Genomic DNA, 18,726 nt, shown 5'->3' on the forward strand with positions numbered 1-18,726 from the left:
GGACTCAGAATGCTAATAACAAGTCCAAGCATCTTGTCAAAGTATTCTCTTTGAATCTTCAGATCTACTAAAGGGAATAGCCTGGCTCATCATGTTGCAGGTTCTATCTCTTAGCACTCTACCTAATGATTTGGCTTATTCCCTCTGGCATTCTGCTTAAGGTCTCCAGTTCAGAGCTTGGGTAGATAATAATAGGCTGAGTTCGAAGCTATGAGGTGTCTTTCTCTGTGTCTCTCTTTAAAGATTTTATTTATGAGAGTGAGAGTGTGGGAGAGGAAGAAATAGACTCTGTACTGAGCACCCAGCCTAACACGGGGCTTGATCCCATGACAATCACAGCCTGAGCCAAAATGAAGAGTCTGGCGCTTAACTGACTGAGCAACCCAGCCACCCCATCCCTCTTTTCTAATCTTCTTTGGGTGTGTTACACCTATCCTCTCTTCCTTGCATTCCAGCTGAATGCATTTACAGAGGGAGACAGCATCACACTTGGGGGATTTGGAGAACAAGGAATCTATAAGGCTTATACAGATAACCTCATTCCAATTACCTAGATGGCAATTTCCTAATCAGTGAAACATTTGACATGAGAGAGTTCACTGCTCTAAGTCAGCAAAGCCCACAAAAATCGGACACTCAGCAATTGCACATCTCTTGATACAGGCAGAAGGGCTGCTCTGTTTTGAGTCCCAAGAGCAATAAGCAACTGCTTCACTGCCAAATACCACAGAATGCCAACTTCCCATTAACTGATGTGGGAGATCTCCAGTCTCTGCCAGTTCCATATTTTAGGGTCTGTAAGTTGTCACACTCCATTTCTCATATCAGTTCTTGAAGTGTGTTTTTTTTGTGTGTGTATGTGTTTTTGTAAGTAGTTTCTAACCCAATTCTGCCTGAAAAATAGTAATAGTAAGGATATGGGGTTGCCTCACAGGACCAAAAATGCTTCAGGAATGATAAAGAACCTGGAACTTAAACACGAAGACTATCTCTCATTTCTATGCTGGGAATCTGCATTTTTCTTCACTTTCTATAGACCAGTATATTTTATTTCTGTCCCTCTGTGGTAAAATTGCTGACAGCTTCCAAGTTTTATGCTTAGAGAAAAACTGATCTCTCTGGCCCAATTCCAATTTTCTAGGGAATGAGATTCTTTTTTTTCTTTAAAGAGTTTATTTATTTATTTGACAGAGATCACAAGTAGGCAGGGGGAGGGGGGAAGCAGGCTCCCCACTGGCAGAGAGCCCGATGATGATGCGGGGCTTGATCCCAGGATCCCGGGATCATGAGCTGAGCCGAAGGCAGAGGCTTTAACCCACTGAGCCACCCAGGCGCCCCCAGGGAATGAGATTCTAATTGACCCAGCTTGGACTGCCTTTGTACCATTCAGCTATGGTTATAAGAACGTGGCAGTTTTTGCTGTAACTCTGTCAATGGTAGGAGGGTCAATTCTCAGAAAATGAGGGTTGAGAGACAATCCAATAGGTGTTTACTGACTAGAAAACTTGTATTGTTTCCATCTTTCATCCCTTCAAGCCACTGTGCTCTTTCACTGCTCGTTTTGAAGAGTTATCTGTGTGCACTGCTTCACCATCTATTTATTCCTTGCCAATCTAGCTTGTTCTGTCTTGTTCTTTTATGATAAATTCCTTTATGGAGCTTGAAGCATTTTCAGCTTTTGAATCCTACTAGACTGTTCTCAAACTTCATTCATCTTGACTACTCTTGGGTTCTGCACTTCTGCATTCTAACTCTGCCTGCTATTACCTCCCATCTTTCATTATGTTCCAAGCCAGATCTGGCTACTACTCATCATTATAAAACAGATCTTGTTTTCTGCCCTCCTCCCGCTAAAAGAGTGGGCCCTAAAAGCCAGTTACTGCTACCTCAGAATCAACTGAGAAGCAGGCTGAAAATCTTTTTTTTTTTCTAAAATTCTGTACATCTGCAATTGTAGCCCTTGCAATTACTCTGCAAGAGCTCCCTGACAGATTCAGTGAGATTTGGAAACAAAGATCCAAACTATACGACGCTGTAGCTCAATGAATAGTGGAAAGGTACAACTTGCAGTTTAATCTGTGTTGGTGCTTATTCCCTGACCAAAAACTTTCTGAAAAAAAAAAAAAAAAAGTGATACTCAATTTCACTTTGTCTCTGCATTGGGTTGGGCAAATAATGTCGATTTCACCACTCATAAATTGGGGTCAACAACTCTTCGAAGAATTACGGTGTTAAAAGTTACGTGGGGGGGCGCCTGGGTGGCTCAGTGGGTTAAGCCTCTGCCTTCGGCTCAGGTCATGGTCTCAGGGTCCTGGGATCAAGCCCCGCGTCGGGCTCTCTGCTCAGCAGGGTGCCTGCTTCCCTTCCTCTCTCTCTGCCTGCCTCTCTGCCTACTTGTGATTTCTGTCAAATAACTAAATAAAATCTTAAAAAAAAAAGTTACGTGGGTTACTAAAGAAATGTTGGTTAGCACTTAAATTTCATATGTCCCATCGCATTCATTTAAAAACTACGCATATTATCCCACCCCACCCCCCCCCGCAAAGGAAAACGCTCCCTCCTAGCGAATTTTAGCGTTGTTTAGCTGATCTCAATCCACGCTACTTCCTTTCCCATGATGCATCACTCCCTCCCCCAAATTCCTTTTCCTGGGAAAGGCGGTAAATATCCTGAAGCAACTCGGCGGATAGAGGGAATTGGAGTGCAAATCCTAAACACATATCACTCCCCGCCATCTCGGATCCTGTGAGCGCTAGGGCAGAAAGAGGTGGTAATCTTGTTCCTGGACTGCATCCTGAGACCATAAAGAAGACTACAACTCCCAGGATGCCCCTCCGCCCTGCCCGGCTCCCCCTCCCGCAGCTGGAAAGCGTGTACCATAGAGAAGACGAGACAACATGGCTCCCGGAGGTGGAAGGAAGAAGCTTCACCCCTTTTGAAGCGGTGAAGAGCGGCCGGTGAGGGGGGGGGGAGAGAGAAGTCAGTAGAGCCCGTCATTGCTCTTATCCTCCCAGCCTCTCCTAAATCGGGTCGGCCTCCTTCTCCCCAGCCAAATCCGATCTGTGGTCTCCTCCCCACCCCGCCCTCATCCCCTCGCTCGCTCACCCCTCCCCTCGGGAATCCTTTTCCCGCCCCTCTCGCCCCCCGCGGAGTGCGCAGGCGCCCGCCCCCAGCTTCGCGCCCAGATCGCCGCCTAACCTGCTCGCGCAGCCGCTGTCTCGTCTGCCCACCGACGAAGCATGGGCGTCCAGGGCTTCCAAGAGTTCCTGGAGAAGCGTTGTCCCGGGGCCGTGGTGCCCGTGGACCTCCTCAAACTCGCGCGCACGGTCTCGCGCCAGCAGCAACAGCACCAGCATCGTCAGCTGCCGCCTACGGCAGCACTAGCGCCCGGGGCTCCACGCACCACCAGGGGCTCCGCGCCTCTGCAACCGCCGCTCCCGCCCGCTGCCTTGGGTGCCTACTCCGGGGGCGCGGGGCCGACTCGGCACCATCACCCCGCTCACCACTTCCACCACCACGGCCAAGCGCACCCTGGGCTGTACCCGCCGCTGCCGCCGCCGCCCCCTCCGCTGCCCGGGGCCCGGGTGCTTGTGGACGCGGGCTCGGCGCTTCCGCGGCTTTATGGTGGCTACCAGACGGACTGGGTGTGTGGCGGCCAATGGAACGCCATGCTGGGCTACTTGTCAGCGCTATGCCAGGCTTGTGCCTATCCCGGCGGCGACGGCCTGGAGCTGGTGGTCATGTTCCCCGGGGGCCTGGGAAAGGACCGGCTGGCCGAATGGGGCCGTCGGTGCCAGGCCGAACGGCAGACAGCGCAACTGATCGTGGGACACGTGGGCAACAAGGGCACCCCTCCTCCACGGGCCTGGTTCCTGCCACCGGCCTGCCTGAGCCACTGCGTGAGGCTAGCACTCATCCGCTTCCGGGTCAAGGTGAGGGAGGGGCCGGATCTTAAATAATATGCCCCACACCTATTCCCTCCCAGCTAAACACCTAACCACCCACTTGCTAACCTGTCCCCCATCTACTCACCGCCTAATCAGCTAATCCACTTGCTTAACCTTTATCATTTTATCCATCTACCCACCCTTTCATACCCCCCCCCCCACTGGTTCGCTCACCAACACAACCACGTCTACCCATGTCATCCCAGTAACTCCCCTTATCTTCACTTATCCAGTGGCCTGTCTCTGGGTTTTAGCTGAATTTCTTTTGTGATCCCATCTCTCTCCTGCTGTCTTCTGCCTCAAGCTGACATGCCTTTTTCCACAGTTTTCTACTTGGCATCTCTCTTAAGTATGTCTCTTTCCAACCTGGCAACAAATCAATTAAGCAGATAATCGAATACCTTTCTTCTACAACTTTTTCCCCCCATTTTGACCCTGTGCGCTTTTTTTTTTTACCCATCTGTCCATTCAGCCTTTTTCATTTCAACATGCCTCTAGCTCCTCCTGCCTTAACCGAAACAAATAAAAAAAAAAAAAAACCCACTGATTCAGTCACTGTTCAACAAGTGTTAGACCACTGAGAGTGAGGGGTTTAAGGGACTGTGAGTCATGGTTTCCTGCCGGTGGAAAACCAAATATATAAACATGAAATTTATTTAATGGTATAAGTGTGTATGCGATTATGCTTTATGGTACAGACTGTAAGTACAGAATCTGTGTGGGAGGGTATATCTATGGGCTAAAAGGGTCAGGGGAGACTTGAAGAAGATGGATCTCTAGTTCTTCAGGGATGGATTGGATTTGAATGGGTTATGGGTTTGGGAGGGCTACTTTAAGTGGGAGAAAGAGAATGAACAGGAGCAAAAAGGAATATCAAGCATGTGAGGCCCCATGGGCAGTTAAATCCAATCTCTGCATGTAGTTGGTCACTGCATATGGGGCGCAGAGAAGAGCTTGGCAGCATTCCCCAGTTCTTGGCACCATTCCTGTTGCTCTGTTGCTTTCCCATACTCTTAGGTTTCAAGTTCTTACGTGTGGAGAATAGCAAGGCTTGAGAAGTAAAGGAGGTGGGCAGGAAGAAGAAAAAGTAGTACAGGGTTGGGTAGGACAAAACCTCAAACCCATTTTCCAACCAAGGCTCTTGGGTACGTGGTCACAATTGGAAGACAGGACAGGGAATTGTGAGAATCATAAAGAAATGGTCCTGGGTGGAGTAATGTGGAGGAAAAAAATCTCATCTGAGAGACTGGAAAACCTGCATCAAGAAGCTTGCAGTGGTCATAGAGTTTGTGACTACAGTCCATTCATGCTAGAACTCCTTGTGCACATCATCAAATCTGTGTCTGGATTGGATAGATTATAGCTGTTTTTAATAACAAAATTTTTAGTAAAGAGCTATCCCAAACACAGTAGCAAAAAAATACAACATTCATTTGTTTGCCTTCCTGACTGAACATTTTTCAGTAGATTCTTCATTCATAAGGATTCTTTTTACTTTGTTTTCATTGCTGCCACCCAAGCTTTAAGGACTTTTTACCTCAGTGTCACTGTTAACCTGGTTGCTGGTGACAGTGACTGACTATATGTGCCAGGCGCTAATCTGTGTGCTTTAACAACAAAATTATTTCATTTGATCCTCACAATAACCTGTGAAGCAGTATTATCCCTGTTTTCCAAATAAGAAACTAAGGCACAGGAGGTTTAGAAAGTTGCCCAAAGTCACCCAGCAATAAACGGCAGAGCTGAAATTCCAGGATTCATGCCGGGGCAGTCTGACTCCAGAGCTCATGATCTTAACAGTGCTCTAAGACAAATCTAAAGTGCCAATGTGATTATTAGATCCTTTCCATACTCACCTAAAATCTTCCCTGGTTCCTGGTAAAGACAGGTCTGAGTCATTTATTTATATTCATTTATTGCTTGCTGTAGGCTAGGTACCATGCCTGTTGCCGAGGATTCAGACGTAAAAAAGGGAATCTCAGTACTTACGGAGGTCAGTTTAGTAAAAGACAAAACCAAGTTGGAGATACTGTGAGCTAATTACAATTGATGAAAAATATGGCCCCTACAGGGGGCATGGTTAATTCTGAATGAGGGTTTGAAAGCTGGGAAAGGCTTCACAGATTGGGCTGAGCCTTGAAAGAGGGCTGGGAAGGATATAGTTCAGGTAGTGGGCAAGGGTGTGGAAACATAAATGGCCAGCCATGAGATCTGAATGGATTTTGATTGTAGGTTGGCAGGAGAGTTAAACACTGAGTGTGGATTTGTGGTTTCCAAACTTTTTTTGTTCATGCACCCTATCAATCAAAAGTTTTGAGAAGCAGCCTTACTATGGCCTACCAAAATTCTCTTTTACACAGTCTCATTTGTAAAATCCCAGTAGTTCATCCTAATAAGATGGATTGATAAACCAAGTATAGTGAAAATAGTAGAATCTCAGTGGTGGGTGTTTGTGTGCTCACTGCAAAATTTCAACTTTGTCCTATTAAGTTTTTCATAATACAGTATTGGGGAAAAAATTCCCAACGATCCTGAGAACAACCATTTGAGGAATATATAAATCTTATTCCCTATGCTAGATTGTAAACAGATTCTTTGATCTTTTCATATTCTCCATAATGTCCTGAATATTTTAGGTTTAGGATACAGTTTTTTTTACCCCTGAATGAATAGGCCAATAACTCTAAGAGAGTGGATTGTAGGGAGTAACTTTTTAAAAATGCGTAGTGTGGGTCTTAATAGAGTGGATTTAAGACTGGCTCCAAAATCATATTTGTAAAGTATCTGTAGTTGTTCTCAGTGAATGAAGTTCTCTTTCCTCGTTCTGGTTGGTGATTTTTATTGTTGGAGTGAAGGAGAGCTTCCTGGTTTATAGTATAGATTTAAAAAGTATTGGTTGATAACTGATCATGGTTTGCCTTTATAGAGGAGTGTTCCACTATCTTGAAGATAGTAGTTTTTCACTTTGGATGATCTGCATGGCTACCATTTCTTTCAACTGAACTGCTAAGTGCTTCACAACAAAACCCACTACTTTATTTTTCCTCGCCTTGGTTTTGTTCTTCAGCCTAGGCCACAAAATTGGGCTTTATTCCTAATCTCATTTTCATTTGTAATTGAGAAAATAAAGGTTGAGGGATTAAATAAAAGATAAATTGCTAGGTTGTCCATTTAGCTTTAGACAACATAAGACTTCCCATGAGAAGATTCAGCGTATATTATTGGCGTAAACTTTGTTATTTGGTTGGTTTCTTTAGTATGTTCTGCAAACCTTTGTAGTGGCAATTGTTAATGGCAGGAAAATTAAGTATACTGACCAGCTGCTAGCCTGTTCTCTTCTTAAGGGTCTGAAAAGTAGAGCAGCCAAAAGCAGTTTTAGATTGTAGTTTGGGAGATGACTCGGGTGGTTTTGGGGATGAATGTTTTGTTTTAATAGTTAATGTACATTAGAAAAAAAAAGAGAAAACATCAAACCCCACCACTTCACAGTTATAATTCTTTAGAATGGGACCGTTAAAAACGAGTTGATTTAAAGAAGAGTATTAAGTTGCAGTACTTGGATGTGGCAGAAATCATGTTGGTGGTACAAGAACGATCAAAGTTTTGAAAAGTCTGACCAAAAGCTGATATCATTTTATGCTTTCATTCTCTGAAATATAGTAGAGCAATGGCTGCTGTACTTCTGGGTTATTTATTTACCCTTAGTTATAGACACATTCTGAAAAGTCAGGGACACTTCTAGGTGCTCTAATGGTAGGAAAAAATGATTATAATAATTATTATTACTACTTCTTGAGCACCAAGTTGTACATAATGTGCTTCTTAAATATCTCATTTATTCCTTACAAGCTTGCAAGAATGCACAGTATTCTTCCCATTTTTAACAGTTGAATAACTGAGGTGCAAAGAGGTGAAATTATTTTTCTTTGGTCTGTATACTGCTAAGTGCTGGATAAATGTTCTTGTTCTGGGTCTGTGTTGTTCTAAGTCCCTTTCCACAATTCCACCACACTGTTTCCTTCTTTTTGTATATTCTTGTGTAAGATTGTACACTTTTATTGACCAGATAATATGCATAAATACACGAAGAAAAACAATAAGAAGTCAACTTGTTGAGCACTTAGTTTGTGCCAGCATTGCTAAATGTATAGTACTACCAATATAAAGCACATGTGTAAGCTAAGTGCCAAGTGAGTGAGTCACAGCAGTCTCTTCCTTTTTTGAATTTTCAGTCTCTCCCTCTGGTTCTTGCACTTAGAGCATAAACAAGTAACCTTTAAACAACAAAAACTTTGCCTTTACTTTTTCATTCCCTTAAGCCATTATTCTTATCCCATTCTTCCCTTTTAACCATTATTTATGAACAAAGAAGACTATTAATTCCCATTCTCTAGCCTGTTGCCGCTTGATATCTGATGTCACCATTCTCACGCTGCCATATCCATTTCCACTCTTAACCTTTTTTGGTCTTCTGAGATAATTGACACTGTTGAGCCATCCTTTCCTTGAATTGCCTTCCTTGGATTTCATAATGCTACACACTTCTCATTCTCTTTATAAGTCTCAAGTTCTTTCTCCTTTCCTAAGTTGCTCCTCCTTCGCCTACTTTCTTAAGCCTCAGTGCTCTCAAGCCTTCTGTCCTAGTCATATTCTTCTATATTCATTTCCTGAGCAATCTTACCATTATTATGGTTTTAAATATGAACTATATTTTGATGATTCCTGTAGCTCTTTCTCTACACCCAAACTGCCTCATGAGCTTTTGACATACCTTTTCAGCTCTACTACTCAATGTGTTATAGGTCTTTTAACCTTAAAAATATTCAAGATGGAGCTCATTATTTTCCCCGAGAACTTGTTATATTCCCAGTATTCTCTTTTTGTTTGAACATTGTCTTTTATCTATTTCAAGCCAGAGATGATGGAGTCTTTAATTCTTTACTCTCCTGTCACTTCCCATATTCAGTTGGTTACCTGGTCCTGTCACTTCTGTCTTAAAAATGTCTCCAGCATCCAGCCAGTTCCACTCCCATTGCCTTATTCCAAGCTGCATCATTTCTTATCTGAACCATGAAAATAGCTTAACTTTTTCTCTGCCATTTTCTGGACTATAGTCCCTCTTAACCATTGCTGTCAGGGATACCATCCTGAAGACCAAAGCTGACTTTGTTGTGTGCTCAAAGATACCCACTGGCTGCTTTTTGCCTACCCTCCCAAGTCCAGACTTCTCAGCATGGGAGACAGGGCCTTTTCCAGTCTGATTCCAAACTCTGTCCAGCCTTATTTGGTGCTTACCTCTGCCCACACCTGTTCCAGCCATTGGAGTGTCCCAACCATCCTAATCTTTTTAGTTTCCTAGGCTTACGGTGTGCTCACCTAGTGCTTTGCCTATGTTACTCTCACCCTTACATAGAAAATTCCTGCAGATTGTTCAAAAATTATCACTATGCATCTTTCCCAGCCAACATGAATGATATGCTGCCCAAATGCTCTTTAACCTCTCATTTTTTTCTCTTTCATAGTATTTTCATATCACATGTAATTCTCTCTTTTTTTTTCCCATGTGGTACATTACGTCCCCAAAACTTAACTTATTTTATAACCTAGAGTTTGTATATAATTCTCTTTTAATTGAATTCCATGAGGGCAGGGATTTGCTTCCAGGGCTTGACGCATTGTATACAATAATGGTTTTTGGGAGAGAGTGAGATTATAGTTGATTGACTGACTACAGAGACCTTTAAAGGTCAGATAAGGAAGAATTTAAAATCAGTGTTTCATGATGTTATATATTAATTCCATGTAAGTCAACTTAAATTCCAAATGGAATTACAAAACTCTGTTAACTAAGTTTGGTAGCTGCTTAGCAATATATTTATAAAGTCCCTCTTGGTGGTAGTAATAATAGCAACCACATGGGCTGGATACCTTATATAGATTCATTATGCCATTTAATCCTCATAACCACCACTCAGGATATGTATTAATCTCCATTTTTATGACTAAAATAAAAACAGACTCAGCATAGCTACTGGCCTGAGATTGCATTGCTAGAACATGATTGAGCCGAGATACAAACCTAAATATTTTTGACACCAAAATCCTTCATCTTTAACATACTGTAAAACCGTATAGTTGCATTTTAAATTAAACTTTTTCAGAACATGTTTCTTATATTTAGTTTCTTTATATTTAGTTTCTGTAGCATAATGGCTAAGAGCATTGGAACCAGACTGTGTGGGTCTAAATCCTTGTTCTTCTACCTACTAGGTATGTAAACTTAGGCAAATCAACCTCTCTGTGCCTTCGTTTCCTCATCTGGAAGATAAGGGTAGTAATAATACCTGCATCACACACTTCGTTTTAAGTCTTAAATAATTTAACATTAGCGCTTATTACATTACCTGGCACATAGTAAATGCTATATAAATGCCAGCAGCTATTCGCACAAAGTATCTTATATGCCAATTAAGTTGAACAAGTTTCATTTTACTTTCATGTTTTAAGATTGACATGGCATGGCACGCAGGGTCCTTCATAATCTGCCTGCCATTCTCTGGCCTCATTTCACCGCATTTGTCTTACCAGGACAGTGAGTGGTTTTCACTTCAAGTAACATTTTTTTGAGCATCTACTTTTTGGGAGACCAGTACTATGAACAATGGAATTCATTCAGCCAGCGAGTATTTATTGGGCTTCTACTGTATGCACAGTTCAAGATTGTGAAGATAAAGTAGTGAACAAAATGGATTTGTGATCTTATGAACTTTACATTCTAATGGGGAGGATAAACAATAAACAAGATAAAAAGAATACATAGTGTTTTAGGTGGTATAGTAAGTGCTATGGAGGAAAATGAAACAGGGAAGTGAGATAAGGGAGTGTTGATGTCAGGGAGATTGTCTCTCTGTCTCTCTCCAGGACAATGTTGTCTGGTAGGGGAGACAAGTACAAAAATATAGTATGAGCCCTGAGGATCATTTCTCTGACCCTTGTCATAGGCCCAGTAACATGGTCAATGAAAGTGGCAGAACCAGGACATGCATACCAGACACCAAAACCCTTGCCTTTTTACCTGTACCATGAAGGAAATTACAAAGGTTATGGCAAAGATGGCAGACTGGCAGCTGATAGGCCCACATATTTCTTAAAAGAACTTCATTGATTTTTGTTGACCAGTAGTGTTTATCAGAATCTGAAATCAAGCAGCAGGTTTGGACTGAATATTAAGGCATCATCTAGTTGAATAATTTTTCACTTCCTTCTATTTAACTTGTATCATATGAACACATTTCTTTTTTAAAAAATAAGAATTTGTTGCCAGTATTTTAAAAATTGTGAAATGTTACAGAAAAGTCTGACTTTCCAACCACTTGTGAAATGTCAGATCCTTTGGCAACATTGATTGCACCCTTTTGCTTAGCCACATGGTCTTCATTTATTGGAATCTCTACTGTTCCATGGTGTCTCCCTGACACAGTGACCAAGTGCCTCTTGCCATTCATGATAGCAAACTTCTAACATTGGCTCCCAATGTTCCCCACCTCCTGGTATTCACATTCTTGTGTTATCGCCCCCTATCCCTTGTGCGTGTGCTGGACCTAATGACTTGTTTCTTAAAAAAAAAAAAAAAAAAAAAAAAAATTTATTGAAGACAGACAGCATGAGCGGGGTGGGGGGTGGGACATAGGGAGAGGGAGAAGCAGACTCCCCACAGAGCAGGGAGCCCAATGTGGGGCTCCATCCCAGGACCCTGGGATCATGACCTGAGTTGAAGGCAGATACTTAACTGACTAAGCCACCCAGACGCCCCCCTAGTGACTAGTTTCTAATGAGCAGACTGAAGCAGTGATCAGATGTCGCTTTCAAGATGAGGTTATAAAAAAAAACCACTGTGACTTCCATCTTGTTTGCACTCTCTTTTTCTCTCTCTGGCTTTTCTTGCTTGATCACTCTGATGAAGCAAGCTGCCATGTTGTGAACTGCCCTATGGAGAGGCCCACATGACAAGAAACTGAGGGCAGCCTCCAACTAACAGCCAGTGAGGAACTGAGGCCCTCAGTCCAACAACCTGCAAGAAACTGAATCCTGCCAACAGCCAAGTGAGTGAGCTTGGAAGCGGATCCTCCCCAGTTGAGCCTTGAGATGACTGCAGACCTGCTAATACCCAGATTGCAGCCTGAGCCAGAGGACCCAGTTAAGCCATGCCCACAGATACTATGAGATAATAAATGTTTTATTAAGCCACTAAGTTTTGGGGGTAATTTGTTACATAGATAATGAAAACACCATTGATTGCTGTGCTTGTACTTTTTTATAGTAGTTTTGGTAAGCATGAAATATTTCTTGTACCCACATCTATGAAAATTGACAAAAAATTATACAAGAAGGTCACATATTTAAAAATCACAATTTTTTCTTCTAATTCAGTGACAAGGGATTTGTGCTGTAATGAAAAGAGCAAATGAGTTGAAGTCCAGAGACTTGGATTCAGGTCACTAGTTGGATCTTGGGTAATTTATTATTTCATTTTGAAGATCTTCATTTATAAAATGGATAAGGAAGTAATACCATGTTTCCCAGGACAATCAAGAAAACTACTGGGTATAATGTATGGGAACATACTTTACATATGTGTTAGTTTGTATTAATTTCAGTCCCTCCTGTGTTCCCATAGTACTCTTTACATATTTCCATTGGCTTATACTGTAATACATTGTGATTATCTGTTATATGCAGGTGACTTGATGGAAGGGACCATATTTCATTCATCTTTGCATCTCCTTACACAGTATTTGGACACATACCAAGCTGTAAAAAGCATTGGTTGAAAGAATGAAGGATTGTTTTGTTAGATAATGAAATTTTTAAAACACTAAAATATGCTTCAAATTCTTAACCAAGGTATCTTTTAACTTTGGGAAACTTCCTTTTGCCAGTTTGCACATAGGCAGGCATGTCTATAAGAAGGACAATTTTTACAGATAAATCTTCATATAAGGTCACTATGTAAGGCTTAAATTTGGTCTATCGAATATTTCTTAGCACACCCAAAGCATCTGAACCAGAGCTATAAGAATAGACCAGTCCATCTTCTAGGCACTCTTACATCACAAAGAATACACTTAAGTTTACATATATTTTATGCCCTAAGGCAAGAAGCAGTCATCGGGCTTGAGGCATCGTCTTTTCTCTCTCTCTTTCTCTCTCTGCCTCTGTCTCTCTCAAATCAAAAAGCTGACAGTATCAACTGAAGAAGGTCACATATTCCTCTATATTATATCTAAATAAAATATATGTGTTGAAATACTGCAGTTTAAGAGACCGTTTTAAAATAAACCATTGTAAGAAGCATGACTAGTATAAAAATGAGGAGTCCTGAAACAAAAAGAGGTTTTAAGGGGGCTTGGAATTTCAATAGGTTGTGTTTTGGAATACAAACAGAATAAGTGATACTGCTATGAATTGCATTTATATAGTGAATGAAGAATTTGCCAGGGCTTGAAAGTCTTTCATAGGTGGTGGTTTAAGAAAAAAGTTGTCTGTTGAGTACAGAAAAAATTACATCATAAACAATCATTTGTAAAGATAGGAAATACTGTTGCTCAGGATGTTAAAGATTGGTGGCTGAACGCTTTTAGGACAAATTGGGTCAAGAAGTTTTGTGAAGTTTTAAATTGCAGCTAGTTACAAGAGATCTAAACACTACCCAAATACCTATACACTTAACTATGTGCCTAGCTAATAGTTCTCAAAGTATGGTCCCTGACCAACAGTACTATATCACCTGGAAACTGGAAATGCAGATTCTCGGGCCCTGGTTTAGACCTACTGAGTCAGAAACTGAATATGGGGCTTGTCAGTCTGTTTTAACAAGCCCTCTAGCTGATTTTGATGCACCCTAAAGTTTGAGAACAACTGCACCTAGATAAAATTTATGTGTTAAGAATTTTGGTGGAATCTGACTCTTTTGGACTTGGAGTCTGTGACGGGTACATTCAGAAAAACCTGGATTTTGTGTGTTGAGGAAAGTCTTGAAATTTTTAGTATAGGTTGGTCAAAATTATAACTACAGATAGTGCTTCTGCAAATGGTAGTGTTAATCTTGGGCTCAGAATACTTCAATCTGAAGCAGAAATACTTTATAAGGACTTAAAGCTTTTCATTGTGTCACTTCTTAGGGATTCTGTTTTTGTGCGGAAATGTTCAAAATAAATTATGTCAGGATCTAGTGGTTAACATTGTGGTTTACACCAAACACAGTTGAATACTTTGATTTATTAGATGCTAGACATTATGGAAATCTGACCTATTATATATAGATTGATTGGCTTAGTTGAGGCATGGTAGCGAAGATACTGGAAAAAAAGGCGGGGCAGGGGGGACTTGTTTGGCATCCAAAGGCCATTCAGTGCATTAGCAAAGATTGAAATAAAATATTTGATCCGTTTGCTTGACATTGCAACTCATCTAGGCACTCTGAATAAAAGCAGATTTATTCAAAAGTAGCTTCACAAATGCATGGTTGTATTTGCTCATTCCTAGCAAAATTATGCCTTTGAGAAACTCATTTGGTGGGTGATAAACTGGCTTCTTTACTGTGCTGAAATTCGTTTCCAAGAAGTGAAAGTGATGGCCTGAACTATATCCCCAAAATTGCGGAATTGTCTTTTGCATTCCAGGAAAGGCTCTCTGGTATTATATTTTATGAAAAGGAACTAATATTGTTCAGTTAGCCTTTCTCAATTAATGTTCATGGTGTGAAAGAAGAGCTGCAATGGTGATACTGAATTACTGTACGATGGTACTGAAAATGAAGCACGATATCATTGGAATACCAGAATTCTACAAATATCTTGGGAGTTGTTATCCTAAATATATAAAAAAGCACTGTGTAAAATGTCTGTTAAGAAATGCCTGCATTTCTAAACAGCTGTTTTCCATTATGAAATAGGATAAAATTAATCATTCCCAATGAAGGGACCAAAGGCTAAATTCTCTCTCTCTTTTTTTTAAAGATTTTATTTATTTATTTGACAGACAGAGATCACAAGCAGGCAGAGAAGCAGGCAGAGAGAGGAGGAAGAAGGCTCCCCGATGAGCAGAGAGCCCGATGCGGGGCTTGATCCCAGGACCCTGGAATCATGACCTGAGCTGAAGGCAGAGGCTTTAACCCACTGAGCCACCCAGGCACCCCCAAAGGCTAAATTCTGTGTTGCACATCTTAACACAAAAATATAAGACCTAACATTGACCTCTTGGTATGTAAGAAAGGCATCAGACCTCCTGTTCCAAGTTAAAGGAGAATAAATCACAAACACACAAATGTAATAATGAACTTTTTCTATTTTTGTAACAGGCTTTCTGATTTCTCAATCGTTAAAATTTGCTTTGGGCAGAACAGGTAGCCTATATTGGTATCTACTTGTCTCAAATGATTTCTCAGGACCTACAGAGATTAGTACACACTACAGGCTTCATCTCTGCAAAATTAACAGACTATAATTTATTTTATAACCACTTTTTCAGATCCTACATGTAAGGTATTTTATATAATTTCTAAGTCTTTTTTATTTAAATTCAATTAGCCAACTTATAGTACATCATTAGTTTCAGATGTGTTCAATAATTTATGAGTAATTTCTAAGTCTTAAAATCAGGAATTTGCAAAATCTCGACTTTATAGATGAAGAAGCTAAGTGACTTGCCCATGACTTACCCATCACTGGAATTTAAGCAAAGGTCCACTAGATACTGAAATTCCTGCTATATCTTCCAATGGTAGAAGTTACTCTCAAAGTAGAGTCTCTAGCCCCCAAATGAACCACAAAGCTTCATAGTAATTGAGGTTACTAATATTGGGTATTTGCAAATTAAAACTAGTACCTTAATAGCCTTTACCAACATTGGATCAGTGTTCTATCTCTCGTCTGATGGAGATATTTAATGGCAAAGATTATACAATGCATGTGTTGTAGGGTTGTAGGGTTGTAGATAGTTGAGATTACTGCAGTCAGGAGAGAAGGCCAGTTTGTTGATGTTGCCTTAAATTGTTTTTTCTTTTTTTTAATTACTGCTGTTTTTACTTTTGAGTTCTGTATTCTTTAGCTTCATGACTCTCAGTTTGGTCTCTTACCAGTTGCTGGGCTACACAGTATGTAGTGATGAAAATTTGTTTCAATAGTAGTTTTGGTCTCCCTTTTTTCAGTAGTTAGACTCCAAGGCACAAAGACCTTGCAGCTGAAATGTAAACTGTCCATATTTCTCCCATCCAAGTACTAACCAGGCCCGACCCTGCTTAGCTTCCAAGATCAGACGAGATCGGGTGCGTTCAGGGTGGTATGGCCGTAGACTAAACTGTCCATATTTCTACTGCTAAAGTGGACTTAAACATAATCCACCCCTCCCCTTGACTTACAAAGTGAAATGAGACATTAAACTTTTCTCAGAGAGTTGTTTTCCCTTGAGTTTTATAAATAAAAGTGTTGTATCCTATGGATAGCATTGCCTCATTGACTGGTTAAGTCCCTTTCCTTTATGTTTCCATGGCATCCTGTGGTAATAACTTCTTAACATGTATATTAAGTGTCTTACTCTGTGCCGTCTGCATCCTGGCACTTAGAAGGCCTTCAATTCGTATTTGTTGTACTGAAGAGTGAGCTAGCAATTAAAAGCTATAGGCCTTGTTCAGAATCTCAACTCTTACTTTCTTTAAAGTTCAAGTGTGCTTCTTTTCTAAGTATTTTGGGTATGTTGTTTAAACTCACCTAAATCATTTTAGTCTCTTGAAAAATTGCAAGGTTAACAAATAACTGAATCAGTTTGAACCAGGAACTGGAAGTCAGTCTGCTTACAAGTGGCAGCAGTCATCACACATGGAAATGGAGCCAGGGTACTCAGCTATTCTGAGGAGCATTGTGGCTAGAAGGCTTCTTCCTTTCCCTGGTCAGGATTTAATTGCCATCAGATAAGTCTAGATATTTTGCGAAAAAATAAATTGCCACGCGGTGTGATCTGACTAGAGAGCACTGTTTCTTCAACTTGCCTCATCATGACAATCACCTGGGGTTCTTGAAAGTAACCTAAGTGTTCATTGTTGGATGAATAAATAGAGAAAATATGGTTTATACAGACAGTAGAATATTATTCAGCCTCACAAAAGGAAATCCTGCCATTTGGGACAACATGGATAACCTGGAGGACGTCATGCTAAGTGAAATAAGCCAGACACAGAAGGACAAGTCCTTCATGATACCACTTATATGAGGAATCTAAAATTGTCACTCACAGACGCAGAGAGTAGAATGGTGGTGGCCAGGATCTGTCAGGAAGGAGTATTGGGGAAGTATTAGTCAAAGGGTGCAAAGTTTTGGTTATAGAAGACAAATGAGTCCTAGAGATCTGTATAGCATAGTGCTCATGATTAATAAGTTACTTAGAACTTTGCTAAGACAGTAAATCTTATTTTAAGTGCTTTTATCACAAGAAATAAGAGGGCAGGAAGAAACTTCTGGGGGTTATGGGTATGTTTATGGCATAGACCATGGTGATGATTCTTATCTCTAAACTTGAATTATATACATTAATTGTGTACAGCTATTTGTATGTCAATCATACCTCAATAAAATGGTCTAAGAAATATATTCCCAGTCTAGCCCTAGATCTACTTAATCATACTTCTCAGAGGAGAGACCTGAAATAATTATTACCTTTAGTGAATGGGGGTAAAAGGACTACAGGCATACCTCATTTTATTGCCCTTTGCTTTATTGCATTTCAGACACTGCTTTTTTTTTTTTTACAAATTGGAGATTTCTGACAACCCTGCATCAAGTCTGTTGGTACCATTTTTCCAACAGCATTTGCTGAATCAAGCCAGCTCCAACATCCCCTTAAGTCAAAGCCTAATCCAGAGGAAGAACCTAATTCTCCTTAATTCTAAGAAGCTATAGAAGAAAAGCTTGAAGCTAGTAGAGGTTGGTTCGTAGTCTTTAAGGAAAGAATTCATCTCCAGAACATAAAACTGTATGGTAAAGCAGCAAGTGCTGATGTAGAAGCTGCAGCAAGTCATCCAGAAGATCTAGCTAAGGTATTCCTTGAAGGAGGCTACATTAAACAGGTTTTCCATGTATGTGAAATAGCCTTCTATTGGAAAAACATGCCATCTAGGACTTTCATATCTAGAGAGGAGAAGTCAATGCCTGGCTTCAAATCTACAAAGGACAGGCTAACTTGTTAGGGGCAAATGCGGCTGGTAAATTTAAGGTGAAGCCAGTGCTCATTTACCATTCTGAAAATCCTAGAGCCCTTAAGAATTATGGTAAATATACTTTGCCTGTGTCCTATAAATGGAAGAACAAAGCCTGGATGACACCACATCTGTTTACAACATGGTTCACTGACTATTTTAAGCCCATAGGTGAGACCTACTGCTCAGAAAAAGAATCCTTTGAAAATATGACTGCCCATTGACAGTGTACCTGGTTACCCAAGAGCTCTGATGGAGATATACACCAAATTAATGTTGTTTTCAGGCTTTCTAACACAGCACCCATTCTGCAGCCCATGAATTAAAGAATAATTTCAATTTTCAAGTCTTGTTATTTAAGAAATTTTGTAAGGCTATAGCTGACATAGGTAGTGATTCCTCTGATGGATCTGGGCAGAGTAAACTGAAAATCTTCTGGGAAGAATTGACATCTAGGATATTAGATGCCATCTGGAATACTAGATGCCTTTAAGAATACTCATGATTCATGGGAAGAAGTCAACATATCAA

General features: G+C 40.8%; 1 protein-coding gene and 1 long non-coding RNA gene across 5 annotated transcripts in view; one reads left to right on the plus strand and one right to left on the minus strand.

Moving 5' to 3' along the window:
• LOC125092444 (uncharacterized) overlaps window positions 1-3,329 on the minus strand; it is a 27,543-nt gene extending 24,214 nt beyond the window's left edge. Inside the window, exon 1 of the long non-coding RNA XR_007124929.1 lies at window positions 3,199-3,329. This is a non-coding gene — a long non-coding RNA (uncharacterized LOC125092444). The remainder of the gene's footprint in view (window positions 1-3,198) is intronic.
• FAM120C (family with sequence similarity 120C) overlaps window positions 3,093-18,726 on the plus strand; it is a 132,202-nt gene continuing 116,568 nt past the window's right edge. For 3 of the 4 annotated variants that reach the window (XM_047716930.1, XM_047716932.1, XM_047716933.1), the window contains exon 1: window positions 3,093-3,932. In XM_047716930.1, coding sequence (XP_047572886.1) covers window positions 3,240-3,932 — 693 coding nt within the window. In that variant the 5' untranslated portion in view covers window positions 3,093-3,239. Of the gene's footprint in view, window positions 3,933-11,910; window positions 12,050-18,726 lie in introns of all 4 variants that reach the window. The other variant, XR_007124928.1, reaches the window with a different exon arrangement.

The sequence above is a fragment of the Lutra lutra genome, chromosome X (genome assembly GCF_902655055.1).
Source record: "Lutra lutra chromosome X, mLutLut1.2, whole genome shotgun sequence".
NCBI lineage: Eukaryota > Metazoa > Chordata > Mammalia > Carnivora > Mustelidae > Lutra > Lutra lutra.